This window comes from Pistacia vera, unplaced genomic scaffold (genome assembly GCF_008641045.1).
Source record: "Pistacia vera cultivar Batoury unplaced genomic scaffold, PisVer_v2 Contig281, whole genome shotgun sequence".
Classification (NCBI taxonomy): Eukaryota; Viridiplantae; Streptophyta; class Magnoliopsida; order Sapindales; family Anacardiaceae; genus Pistacia; species Pistacia vera.
In genome coordinates, this window is record NW_022196092.1 from 259,969 (window position 1) to 274,446 (window position 14,478).

At 30.5% G+C, this 14,478-nt stretch overlaps 1 protein-coding gene and 1 non-coding gene across 4 annotated transcripts; both read right to left on the reverse strand.

Moving 5' to 3' along the window:
• Window positions 1–269: 269 nt before the first annotated feature.
• Window positions 270–341, reverse strand: TRNAD-GUC. The gene has a single exon. It is a non-coding gene; the product is annotated as a tRNA-Asp (tRNA).
• A 464-nt stretch (window positions 342–805) lies between these two features.
• Window positions 806–8,339, reverse strand: LOC116134051 (tRNA pseudouridine(38/39) synthase). Of its 3 annotated transcripts, XM_031419700.1 has the most exons (15): window positions 8,190–8,339; window positions 7,950–8,009; window positions 7,380–7,497; window positions 6,930–6,990; window positions 6,167–6,212; window positions 5,420–5,530; window positions 4,864–4,945; window positions 4,073–4,166; window positions 3,813–3,873; window positions 3,568–3,698; window positions 2,779–2,896; window positions 2,199–2,322; window positions 1,871–1,978; window positions 1,706–1,780; window positions 806–1,232 (listed from the first exon to the last, which is right to left on the reverse strand). In XM_031419700.1, the coding sequence occupies exons 1-15, from the start codon at window positions 8,259–8,261 to the stop codon at window positions 1,186–1,188; spliced, it is 1,308 nt and encodes a 435-aa protein (XP_031275560.1). In that variant the 5' UTR covers window positions 8,262–8,339; the 3' UTR covers window positions 806–1,185. The 3 variants fall into 3 exon arrangements, with proteins under 3 accessions (XP_031275560.1, XP_031275559.1, XP_031275557.1); XM_031419699.1 differs by having other exon boundaries at window positions 806–1,780; window positions 8,196–8,339; XM_031419697.1 differs by having other exon boundaries at window positions 806–1,780.
• Between the last annotated feature and the right edge of the window lie 6,139 nt (window positions 8,340–14,478).

Consider the following 14,478-nt stretch of genomic DNA (forward strand, 5'->3'; position numbering starts at 1 on the left):
TTTCTTTCTTGAAAAAATATATTCTTTTTTCTAAAATTTAAAGAGTCTATTGGACTTATATAAAAATTTTGTTCTTTATATTTAAAAATCAATAAAAATATTCTTTATTTATGTAAAAGATACTCTTCAAAATAAAGATGCTCTAAGCTCCAAAAATAGCCCAACCCGTAGGTTCTAAATTGAGAAATGGAAAAGACCACCACCGTTACTCGCTTAGTTATATAATTCCAATTTCCAAGCCATAATTCCTTAAAAACATGCAAAAGATTCGCCGTTGCCGGGGATCGAACCCGGGTCACCCGCGTGACAGGCGGGAATACTTACCACTATACTACAACGACCTTTTGATGAAGGGATAATTTTAAACTAAAACAATTTATTCTGCTAGCCTGAATGTTGTTATTACCCGCTCCTCAAGGGATGGCAAATCTGAAACACGCCCACAATTTAAAGTATTGTATATCCCTTTGATTATCGTTTGTACCCTTAAAATTCTCATTTACCCCCTAGAACGAGTATAAGAAAGCATCTTGAAAGAAAGGTATATAATACTTTTCAAATTCTGTGGTGCCTTTCATATTTTACTGTCTTTCAAGGGGATTAATTTAATAACCCTCAAGATAAAAACCAAGTTTGTAGTTTGTATATGTTTAATTCTCGCATCCATGTAAGAAATAAATAAATCATAGAGTTAACTTAAGTACAACACCATCTCATTAGGTATAGAATTTATTTGTAAATGAGAACATCTTTATTGGGGAGCACTTAATTTCAATAATGGAAAAATGGAAGCTATTGAAACACTTTCATTTATATATTTAAAATGAGACCATTCCTGTCAAATAAATTGGTAAAGAGAAGCTAAACAAGACATTTGAACAATAAGCTATCTAATGGATTCTACAGTCCAGAAAACAAGACCATTTTTCTTAACACCTAAATATCGACCGACCTTACTTGCAATTTCAACAAGTTACAAACTTACATCTTTGATAGACAAGAAACTTCTAAAATGATAAAATATTAGAAATAAATGACCTATCGAGAGTTGAACCCTAAAACTCTCGATTTAAACGAAATACCTTAACCACTCGATGATTAGGGTTCGGAAAACAGGATGTTTTTGGTACACCAAAACTAGTATACTTCAACAGCTCAACTCAAAGTGTTCACTAAGTAAGCTCTTCAACTTTTTCTCAAGCCAAATTTGGCACGTCGCTCTTCATATGATGCTGGGATCATTTCAAGCAAATAAGAAGTTAGGTAAAAACCTTGCAAAATGGCAAAGTTAAAACTAGTGATGGCGAAAGTTGGAGAAATAAGAAAAAAATTATTATAATTTCTGATTTTTATGATATGGACATGGACAATCAAGGTACATTTAAACTACTTGTACCTGGTTGATTGCAGAACAATTTGTTGGTCAATGCGCTTGTTCATGACCAGACAATGCAAAAAATTTAATGAAAATCACACAGAAAGATAATTTGTTTGTTTCTAGTTCAACTCCACAAAAAAGGGGAGCCATAAACCATCTCATTATCATGCAGGTCAAAGAGCACTTAATAACATTTCTTTGGTCAATTAAGAGGAATTTGACACTGATTTTCTTATAGACCATGCACATGTGCAATTCGAATTTATAGCATTACATACATTATAAAAAGTAGGGTCTCATTGATGATTAAGGTGTGGCAGTACTTACGCTCAGTTGGCCGAGAAAAAACGGGGATATGGGAAGCCTTCTTCTTGACTGTTCTGTTTTCCAATAAGCTCTGATCTGCAAATTTAAAGCTGGTCTCAGCATACAAAAGAGAAGAATGCTACAGAAATAAATTAAACGAGATAAGAGAAAAATCAATTTCTGCACCGTTTTCTAGAGGCAAACAACTCAAAACAGCCTCATGATAGATTGCAGCTTGGAGTTGATACATTTGACATTCATTCTGCAAATGCATATGTAGAACTTGTGCGGCATCTATTCATAAAACAAGAAAGACAGACATGAAAGATTGCAAGTGAAAATGAATGCCAACACAACATGTCAGCAGATAAACAGGGTGTTAACACTGAAGTGCGATTCATATATCCTCTAATGGTATATAATTCAAACCAAAAACCCAATTCACTGAAATCAGTAAACATTTGATGTCCAAGAAAATAATCTATATTTATGTTATATTTGGCATCTAAAATACCTAATGAACAAGTAAACTTGAGACTTTCAAATTCACAGGATCGAAGAACCAATGGAATCTCTGGAGCCATGATATACTGAGGTTTCCTTGGAGTCCTCTCAATGTCCAGTAATGCATCTATCACCTACACGTTTGAGCACTTAAGGTTAGTTCTTTTATATTGTACTCTTTCTAAGAGGTAAAACATTGTCACTCAATTCAAGAGCCACTGATAAAGATTACTTTGCTGATGCATCCAGCAGCTCATAAGCCCATCCAGCGAGAATTAAATTGAAAAATCAGAACAAAAGGAAAGAAGTTGAAAACTAAGATCTGGATTTATCAGTAGGTCAAAATTATAGCTAAATTACCAGTAGACTTTTCTTTCCCAGCCGGTATGTTCAACCACATCTAAGATTATGAGACATGAATGTGCCAGCCATGATCATAGATATACAAGTTAAATAAAAAGAAAAAAAGAAGAACAACGTTAAGATTCAGGCAGCAGACTATTTTTACTCTATTGAATTCCTTTTATAGCTTAAAAAGTTGAAAGAACAAGATTTGAAGGTTAATAATAACAAGGACATATGCTATGCACCTCATCGGATTCAAGACCTTGGCCAATCATTAACAGGACGGCAACCATGCACCTGACCTGGTGCCATAGAAAAGCAGTACCCCGAATTTTAATAGCACAAAGTTGATTGTCTCCATACCTGCAAGCAAAATTAAAAATTTGAGAACTTTTGCAGACACTCTAACCAAGCAAATCTCAGAAGAAATATTTTTCCTCAATTCATGTTAACAGATAATACATTTAATTATAATTTACAAATGGCTGGTCAACACAAGAGGCAGTTCCAGTGAAATTTAAGTCAAAGCCATATCAAAACGCCTGAACAAATGTAGGTACTGGAGTCTAGAGTTCAAACAACATCATGTTTCAGCATAGGTAAAAAATGCTACTGTAGCCAGGCCTGCCTCTCGATTTCAAAAAATAAAAATACATAAAAGAGAAATGAAAAGTGATATTCTTTCACGTATGTAAGCACTCTAGATGTAGACAAAAAATGCTAAACATAGACCTTATAAACTTGAGCAGCATTATGACATTTTATACCAATGAAACATGAAGAAAGTACACTGTCATATATCACGAAAGATATGAAGAAGATTAGCTTTCTTTTCTCTTAATTATTATGCAACAGTGTTACCGCCTCCCTTCCCCTCTTTTTTTTTTTTTTTTCTCTATCTCTGATTTACTTTCCCTGGCAGCCAACACTTGGTACATCATACAACACACAAAGAAGTATGACATGAAAACTCACTTTCATAGAATAAAAGCAAGAAAGAGAATAGGGTCAGAGATATTTTTACCAATGCCAACCTCATATCACAAGGAGAAACTTCAAATGAGGTGACATGCCGCCTATAGTTGTGTACATTTAGTGCATCCATCTTACAGAAGTTTCTGAAGTCATGTTCCCCTACAAATTTCTTTCCTGCACTCTCCATTGCCTGGTGAAACATGAAATTATAAATGAAAGTGTTATAAAACTATTATTTCCCAAAAGCATCACTGAAGTCAGTTCACAAAAGGCCAAAACTCATGTGGAAAAAAGAGATACATACCAAGAGATTTAGATTTTCACTCCAAAAAAAGTATTTATATTCTCTACTTAAACAGCTAAACCTGCACTAACAGGAAAAAAATTTATCTAAAACATAAGAAGACAATATAATGACCAGGAAAGGAAAATTCTTATGAAACCAACAATTCAACCCTGCTAATACGTTAATTGTAATGGAACAAGTTACTCCTAAGAGATCCTTTCAAAACCATGAACTTATCATTCAATCATCATTAAGAATTTTGGAATGTGTAAACAAACCTTGCACTGAAATCAACTGGAACTGGACACCAGCCAATAATTCGAATATCTTTTGGAAGGGCTCGATTCAGCACTCTCACGTAATCAATCTCCCCTTTTGAGAAGAATAAACATGGTGTAATTTAATATGGGAGTTTTACATTAAAAAAATATTTTAAATTTGAAAGATGAATATAATTTTACAAAGAATCCTGTAAACAACTGGTACAGCATGAACTAAATCAAAAAAGTCAACCATGCTTTTCTATCTAAACTAGTGGGCTTCTTTCCAGTTATTGCAATTCTCTTCGACAGATATTCTTTTTGAATTTCCAATTCGCATTTCTTGAGAAAATCAAGCCCAAACATCAACATTTTTGTCACAGCCTGGTCTAAACTTGTGAAAATAGTATATAATCATTCCTGGGCTATAATAGCAAAATAAGATTGATATACTCTGGCAAAGAATAGGTCCTGCAGTTAACCCTTTAACAACTGATAATCACGATCAGAAAATCTATGAATTTATTGAATAACTAAATGCCAAATCCTTAGTTTGACAGTTCACGAACAACATGGAGATCTAATGCTTCTTCATGCCCTAGTTTGCCTAGAACTGTCAACAATGAGCACAAAGTTGTAATGAATGTGAGGAGAAGTCAGGAAGACTTGCCCTATAAATTATTAGTCATAACAAGGATAAATTTAACATGACTGAAGAACTTATGACACAGAATAAACATATTATAGTTTCACCCAATAGGATAGATCATATGAATATACAAAATTTATAAATAGATTACATAACTAACCAGTTTGTTGAACAGTTTCTCCAGAAGTTTTGCAGTCTGTACTATTTTCCTTGAGCTTTGATCGTAAATATAGAGCAATCACCTGTATAAAAGATTTTCCATGTTCTTAGAAATTCAAGTAACAACAGGAGATAGCCTCTCCGGACCTCAATGAAGGCCAGGTTGAATTTAAGGTCTCACATAGACTTTGATATAATATCATGGGACCTCACTACGTAAATGATATAAAATGTCCAGAAGTAGTTAAGAATCATTCAAATATAATGGTTCCTTTATTTTCAGAAAGAAATGCATGCAGGTATGTTTAAATTCTATGTAGAAGTTCTAATCCTTAAGAAAAAATGGTTTCATTTACACAAGGAGTCCATTAAAATCCATAGTCTTTTGCAGATAAATGGGATCTACTTACATGATAGAACTTGCACAAGTTTACATTAAGAAAGTAGCTCAGAGGGCATTCATAACTCATTGAGTGGCATAAATGGTCATCAATAAAACCCTCAATACTCAGTTCAGGACATGCTTTTGCTAATTACTATACAAATCCTTAACTTACTTGCCCAACAGAGGAAACCCCCTTATCTGTTCTGCCACATCTTGAGTACTGTGATTCCTTCTTGTCAGCAACTAAAAGCCTGGTCTTCTCAAGAGCATTAAAAATTTCAGACTGCAGGAAAACTGGTATAATAAGCATTTAAGCAGATATTTAAGCCTTGTACAAGAAAATTTATTCAATGAAACGAGTTCTATAAACACATAAATAACACTGAATTGAAAAAATTTGGTAGTTTCCTGCTTTCCTAAACAAAACTTGTTTAAAAGATTTGAATGAGGATTATATTTTTCTCAACTATAGGTTAAAAATATGAAAAACCAATAAAAAGAATTCTTTAAGAAGACATAATAACATGTCTTTCCAATATAAGAATGATTACTGCAGCTCAAAGATTTCTCAGCCAGGACATGAGTGCCAAGTTAAAACAACCAAACATGACAAAAATATGTTCTCCAAATCTAAGTATGGAAGCACTATTGAGCATGTCCTGAGGGTATATAAAACTATCTTAAATCAAATGTGAAACAGCGTATATTCAAGATATGGGTGCATGCAGGACTTTGGAGAATCAATCAATGAAGGAAATAATTATATCTATACTTTATAGGTAAAGGAACTATAACTTATGTAGTTGCTTTGAGCATAGATAACAAATTTGGTGCATTTAATTAAAACATTTGTGAACTATTATGTCTCATTATTATTTAGTAAAACAATTTCAAAGAAGAAAATAAATGAATACCACACCTCAACAGTTGGTTCCATTTGTGCTTCTGAAGCAAAACCATAAAACCTGTGATGTAACGCACATTTCATAAGATTTCTTTATTGAAGTTATAGGTTTATCTATCAAAAGATAGAAATAATAGAACATAAAACAACAGTCAAGAAGCCAGACTTTTACGGCATAAAAGGAAAATGTTACTCAAGAAAAGCCAAAATCTTCCCAGCCAGCAAGGTTAAGACATTAGATGATTCTAAGTAGATGGGATGTTGTTCAAGTAGTAAATCTCACAAAATTATCAGTTTGTAACTGTTGCAAGTGTAGGTATGACATAACAATATCTAAATCTTGTGAAAAAGAAGATCTCAGCCCAACATTAGCGATCTAATACTTTCTATAAGTTTGCAGACGACAAAGCATCCTGAAGGGCATGAATATACTAATTTGATCCGTGAATCCAGCCCAGTCTATGCTAGTGTTTTCACTTGCAGTTAACATATTTCTATCAGTCTGTCACCATCAAGATTTAACAAAGTACAATGCTCTAGCTGGAGAGTAATGGCCAAAACAGTCTGAGGTTGATCCATTCCACCCAAGAGATCAAGGCTAGTTGAGTAGCATAGATAAAGTTGTTTTCAGTCAATCTTGTCCTTCCACTACGGAATCTCGGCAGCTATTTTCTATTTCACTTTCCTTTCAAAATGAAAGGGAAGATTTCTGTTGGAAGAAATGAAGGAAAAGATATCATAAAGGTATTGAGCTAAAAAATTATGGCAAACTATATACCTCTGACCAAAATACATGACTTTCAGTGCAACATATCTCTTGGAATGACGATTTCCAATCCCTGTAAGAACAGAAATACTAGTTATATTCAGTAAATTCATACGTTCAAAAGGAGAATAGAAGAAAGTAAACAAATAAACATAATTACCCAATAAATAAATAAAAAAACCAGACTTTTCTGATTGACTACACTATTTGGATCTTCATTAACTGAGAAAAGCAATATGATTGACAAGAAGGTTATATCAGCCTATAACAAGTCAACTATGCAATATGGGCACATATTGTGGATGGCAACAAATATTCAAATATTCGCTGCAACATTATAAATAGCACATGCTCCTCAATTTTCTTTTCCTTTTATATACATTTGTTGATTTATTTTCTTTTACAAGGTTTGAATTAAACCTCACCCCAACTTATAGATATAGATAAAGACTAGAAAAACACCTGGCATTTTCTCAGTTACTTTCTTTTTCCTGGTCTTGAAACCTCCAGTGTCTATTTTCCCCTTTTTCTCAACCGAACTTGCAGTATCTAGAACAGAACCGTCAAGCTTCTCTTCTATCTGCATCATGATCATGATTATATATTGAGCTCCATTAAATCATGTTGGTCTAATACATACTCAAACATAGATATTACGCTAAAATATAAATATATATTGTGAAGGTGTTAATTATCTCTCATAAGTGCATTCTAATGCAGACGTGATCGAGTTTCAGACACCATACTAGTGACATCACCGCACAATGTGACAAGAGAATGACTGAATGACTATATATATGCAAAAAATAACTCAAGCAAATACACACAACCCGGCGCAGCCAAATCTCACCGTTATGAATGGATTACAACCACCACATTCAGACTACAGTGTTACTTGACATGTCCCTCACCTCACCCACCACAGCATGACCATATTTTTCATTTCCTTGGTAAAGCTAAAGTCTTTTTCTTGAACATGAACTCAACATTAGCAGAAAACTAAAAGGGTAAAAATCTAAAACTATAACAAACCTTTTCACAGACACAATTAGAGAGTCGAGATTGTAGCATTTCGTTATCAACTTCTAATTCCTGAAATAACGTTTTGCATATCGGTGAACAAGCCCATATAAAGTTCAAATTTTCAGATAAGCTTTTGCTTCTAGAAGCAAGAAAAAGTACTTCCAGAATAAGTTTGAACTAAATTTGGCATAACCAAACGTGCCGTTTGTGAAGTGATAATTAAGAAAAAATGGAATGAAAAGCGCAGACCTTAACTCTGGTTTGGAGATGGCGTACTTGCGACTGTAAACTGGAGATGAGTTCTTGATTGTCCTCGGACATGGTCGATTGCTTTGCGTAACTGTACCTGCTCTGCGTTGAATGTTTGAAGAAGAGTCTGAGAGTTGGGCGAAGGGCTAAAGAGCTTGTCTAAATTGATTTTTTAAAAAAAGTTGTGGGAGTATTTAGAATATAATTACTTTTAGGGTTTTTTTTTTTTTTTTAAAATAACCAATTATTAACTTTTTTGCGGCATTTAATTGCATTTTATCCCAAATTATCATTTTCCTTTTTAACATCTCCGTCATTCATTGTACCTAAGTATCAAATTACATGAGAGGATATTATCAAGTTTATTGAATATGTACCCACTATTTTTTTTTTTTTTTTAACTAACGTGCATCTTAATTAATCTTCATAAGAAATTATCCCACAATAATCCCTTGTCACAGCCCCCCAAGTAAATTATGGACAAAAATATTACATTTGTGCCTAATAGAGAATTGAATCTAGAATTGTGAGTAATACTTACTATTTAGCATTATCTAATTATGTTTTATGTTGAAATACCATTTTTCAATATTCAAACAATAACATTAAATGAGGATATTCATTTGATATATTCTATCATATGATTGTCGAATGTATTGAGTATTATTAAACATATATAACATTTTTACTTTCTTTAAATCTTATAATAAACTAGACATGAGATTTGAGCGTTGTGCTAGTATGTTTATTTAATATTTTTAAAATAGATTGTAAACAAATTTATTCTAACAGAATAAAATAATTAGATTAAGAGATAATAATTGTTAAATTATACAAGTTTTAGAGTAAATATAACTTCTATATATGTAAAAAGTTGTGTTAAGATAAAATTAATAATTGACCTTTATAATTATTAATATCAATTAATATTATGAAGATCAATTATTTAAACTTAAAATTTATATTGAGTTCATTTTCAGGTTTGACATTGACTGGTAAATTTTTTTCTCACAGCATAGGATTCTCTCCAGCCAAGGTTTGAAAACAGACTAACTTTTATCTTTATATGTTTTTTCTTTAAATGGTTAGATTTTTGGAATGCCTATATAATGTACTTATATAATTATTATTAATATTCATCCAATGTGTGAAGATTGAAGAATTAAATCAAAACTAATGTGTTATGATGGAGAACAATTTTCAATCAATTAATGAGTAACACCAAAATCAAGATAAAATTGAATATAGAGAATAATATTTTTATTATAAAAGAAATAAGTACATCGTTTTTTCATACTATAAAGTGGATTTGGACGATGTAGACTTTATTTTCTATTTTTCTTATAGTTGTTCAGTTCCTCTAGTGCATATGCATACTCTCTTTTGTTTATATTATAAATAATAGCCACGGTAGAGTCCATAATTTGTAACATTTAGTCAATGACTTCTCTGAATTTGTCTCTTGCAGTATGTAGATAATCCAGATTGGTTTCAACTTTTTTAAAAATATCCCTCAATTTTGGCATTCCCTGAAAAATGTCTAAACTAATTGCAGAAACAATATACAATCAAATTGTATAAATATATGGAAACGGTAACATGAATGTGTAAATATAATTATGAGATGAACTCTTGACATATCAAATTTTTTTTTTTTTAATGGTTTTTATATTCCCGCAAATATGTATCATTGTTTTGTTTGACATTTTGTAGTTTAAGATACAAAAGATGTGAAACATTCATACCTTATGGTTGCCTTAGTGGAGAATTATTGTTGTTGAGGTCATTACTAGTATTTGTTGCAGATTCTTTTGGTTGTGATGTTTTGTTAGCCGTTTTTGAATTAAGTTGTGGAGAAGAAATGAACAATTAAAGTGTATAGTATCTGAAGAAAGTTAAATGAGTGACTGATGTTAGAGCAATATTTATAGGAGAATAGGATACGAAAAGGTGGAATATGAACAAACAACTGGTAATAAATAAACGTGTCGATCGAAAAAGTGTTAATAATTATTTGGATAAGGTAATACGAAACGATAGTAGACTATCTGTACAATATTGAAGAAAACCGTAATAAATATTTTGTTAAGTGTGCAACATATTAGTTAGGTAGTTAATGATGGTTCGGCAAGATGTTGAGTTATTATGATAAATAAACACTGTGATTTACTAATAATAAAATCTTATGGATACATTTTTAAATGATGGACAACAAATATTTTGTCAAGTATCAAAGTCAGAGATGATATGATGATGTCATAATATATTTATTAATTTTTTAATTGTGGTTCGGCAATATGGTTATGAAACATGCATATAGTTCAACTTCGATCTTATTTGATGAATAATGCTACAAAAGTTTTTTTAAATCTGTAATAGAAATGGTTATTTCTAATTTTTTTTTAAATTAAGATTATAATATATTTAGATTGATGTTTGTTGAATATGTTCAAATTTTTTAACATTTTTATAAACAGTTTTGTCTAATATTGTTATTAAATATCTATTAAAATATTAAATATTGTTTATGTTTTATCTAGTATTTTAGTCCTATAATTAAAATTTTGTTACTCACATTAGAATATATCTTGACTTGTTTTATGTAAATAGAATTAGGAAACAAACAGAGGGAATAAATTTGAACTCATCTTTTATGCGAGAATGTTTGAACAATTTCTGGGGTATTGTATCACACAATAAAAAAGTTGCTCTAGGAAAATTAACAGGCATTTAGTAATAGATAGACACGTCGATTAAAAAAGTGTTGACAACTTATTGCGCGATGAGATACGAAACGGTAGCAAAACTGTTTGTGGCGCATTAAAGGAAAGCGTAATAAATAGTTAAAATGGTTCGGCAGGTGGGTTTCCAAAATATGTCGTGGTTCAGCATAGAATTTAATCTAATGAATAATGGACTGGAAATTTATTTTTATATGTTATAGGAACAATATTTAGATTGCTGTTTGTTGAAACGTTTTGCTGATCATTGTAATTTTGTGATAAGTTTTTCTTTATAAGTTATTAAATATTTGGATCAATTGTAGATAATTGAGTGAGTTTTAACTTCTATTTTCATATTAAACTAAAAAGCATTTAAATTTGTACATGTGCATGAAATTACATAAGAAACTTACTAAAAATTAATTTTCATACAGACTATTTGGTAATCCACATTACATCTATGACATGTGATATTTTCTGGTGACATTGAACTGTCCCAGTTTATATGATTTTGATTCTCTTTGTTGCAAGTCCCTAATATTCATCTTTTAATGAGAATTGTTGTAGTTGGAGTCAGAGACTTGAATTCTTCCCTGCAATATTTCAGTTTGTAGAAATGATTAGGTAGTTTTACTAATTTCATTAGAATTTGTATACCTCTGTTGTCATGTACAATAAGTAGAGCAACGGTAGTGTGATATATTGCTTGCATGTTATATTTTTGGCAAACTGCAATCAGTAGTTTTAATCCCATATATGTATCATGTTTGATGAAGAACAAATGTGTTCCCAGCAGTAGCAAAGCTTGTTTATTTTTTGCTTCTGCAAGTGTCTTCAGAATTGAAAGTCTCATTGTTGTTATTGTTGGCAGTTTGTGTCGTTGTTTCGAAATGTCCATTCTTTGTAATATTTGTTTTATGTTTGCTTGCTTGTTCAGAGATTTGCACCTGTAAATTGTATGGTAAGTAATGGTTTCGAAGCACAAGATTCGTAAGAGTTAAAAAAAAAATAAAAAATCCATAGTTAGGAATCACAATACCATTACCTTATGATTAAGCAATTAAGAATAAATAAGTACGTCAAATATGACTCAGTTAAATATGGATCCTAAAATGCATTTTGTTTTTTGTGCATTAGAAAACTATTAACAACTAAAGATGCACATGGTTCGGTAGAGTCATTTGTATGGTTAACCATTATTGTTATAAGACTGCTGCGGAATAAACCACTATCTTATTGTTATTAGTTGTATGTTTAGCCATTTTGTACAATATCATTTTTTGTATGACTAAGAAAATAATGAAATCAATAGATTAATGAAATACAATGGTTTTAGTAAAACTTATGTTAATCGTATTGCTTGTAAAGTGGTGTGATCTTTGTTGGTTGCTTTTACAATGATTCGTTGTAGAATTTATGATGGTAATTGTAACAGACTTGTGGCTTGTTTTTTTGTTATTTTGAAAGGAAGTATGATTTCTTGGTGCTGTTTTTTGGGTGCAAGTATATGGAAATTATGTTGTCGATATGGTATCTATGGATTATATAGTTCGCGTGTGGGTAGCAAACAAATTTTTTTTTTTTTTTTTTTTTTTGGTATTTCAACTGCTTAGATAATGTTCTGTTAATTATTAATAGGAGTCAGTGTTGTTATATGAATCTGGTTTTTAATAGTTTTGTAAATTAATGATGGTTGTATTAATCATTTAATGTTAAGTATTACTTATATATAAATGTAAACGGTCTGCATTCATGTTAATTTCTATATAGGCATATTAAGCATTTGAGACATTTGATTAGTACGATTTTTTTTTTAAACCAGTGGGAAACAGATAGTGTTTCATCAAAATAAATGTCTTCTTTTATGAATTCCATTAATATCGTATAAATATCTACATGAACAATGTCATTTATTTGATCAACATTGCTGTACATTAAGAATGACATTAAATATCACAATATGAGATATCATCAAAATATCAATCACATCAATAAAAAAGTAAGTACATTAACCCATAATTAAAACTAAACTCTAATATCCTGATTTTTAATAGTAATGTCAAATAAAAAATATGATATAATAGTACAGTGCATTAATCAACATTTAATAAACATGGTGATCTAATAATAATGATATCTTATTGGCATAGTTTTAAAGGAAACGGTAATAAATATTTTGTTAAATATTCAAGTCAGATGTTGGATGAATTGTGATAATATATCAATTAATATAAAACATTTATACGGTTCGACATTGGTCTTGTTTAATTGTTTATGTTTTATTGAGTATGTTAGTTCGTTAATTAAAATTTTGTTGATTCACATTAGAATATATTTTGATGTGTTTTGTTTAATTAGGAATACAAAAGAAACAGATGAAATATGAATAAAAATGTTATAATAAATAAACATGGTTGTTTAAGAAGAATAAGATCTAACTGGCATGAGTTTAATAGAAAGGATAAGAAGAATGAATTGGAAAAATAATATTGATTGTACGATTAGACCATATAATATTCAGGTAGTCTTCTCAACTTGCATGAGTGATTTAATAACATCTGTGTACAATTGATATTAATAATTGTAGAGGTATAATTATTAATATTATCTTAACATCTGGTCAATGACTTCTTTGAATTTGTGTTCGTATCACTTTAATATTATGTAAATTATTTATTTAAAATTTAAAAGTATTTATTTGTTTTTTGAGAATACAAAAGGTGCTTTAGGAAAACGAATAAATGTCTAGTAATAAGTAAACATATTGATTGAAAAAGTGTTAATAACTTTTTGGATAAGAGGATACGAAACGGTAGCAAACGTAATAAATATTTTGTTAAGTATTCAAGTTAGAAACGTAATGATGATATTATAATATAATGGTTCGACAACCGTGCTCCAAATGGATGTTATCGTTCAGCGTGGAATTTAATTTGGTTAATAAAAAAATGATTTATCTTAACATCTGGTAATGACTTTTCTGAATTTGTGTTGGTATCACTTTAATATTATGTAAATTATTTATTTAAAATTAATTTTTTTTTTTGAGAATACAAAAGGTTATTTGGGAAAATGAATAAATGTCTAGGAATAAGTAAACACATCAATAAAAAAAACGTTAATAAGTTTTTGAATAAGGGATACTCGTAATAATTATTTTGTTAAGTATTCAAGTGAGAAACGTCATGATGATATTATAATATATTGGTTGGATAGTGAATAATGGTTCGACAACCGTGCTCAAAATGATGTTATCGTTCGGCGTGGGATTTAATTTGGTTGGTAATAGAATGGAAGTATTTTTCGATGTGCGATAGGAATGTTTATTTATAGATTTTGTTAATTTACATTATAATATATTTAGATTGATGTTTGTCAAACATGTGTAGACAATCCAATGAGTTTTAATTTCTATTTTCAGAATAAATTAAAAAGCATTTAAATTTTTACATGTGTAATAAATCATATAAAGAACTCACTAAAAATTATATTTCACACATACTATTCGGTAATCTATGTTACATCTTGGACATGTGATACTTTTTGGCGACGTTGATATGTCCTAA

Bases quoted from the DNA above. Each gene is read 5' to 3' on its own strand.
- LOC116134051 (XM_031419697.1), bottom strand. From the start codon at position 8,261: ATGTCCGAGGACAATCAAGAACTCATCTCCAGTTTACAGTCGCAAGTA. The intron at 7,498-7,949 runs GTTTGTTATAGT...ATCATGATGCAG, and splicing joins CTAATTGTGTCTGTGAAAAG to ATAGAAGAGAAGCTTGACGG. The intron at 6,213-6,929 runs GTATATAGTTTG...GTTACATCACAG, and splicing joins GTCATGTATTTTGGTCAGAG to GTTTTATGGTTTTGCTTCAG.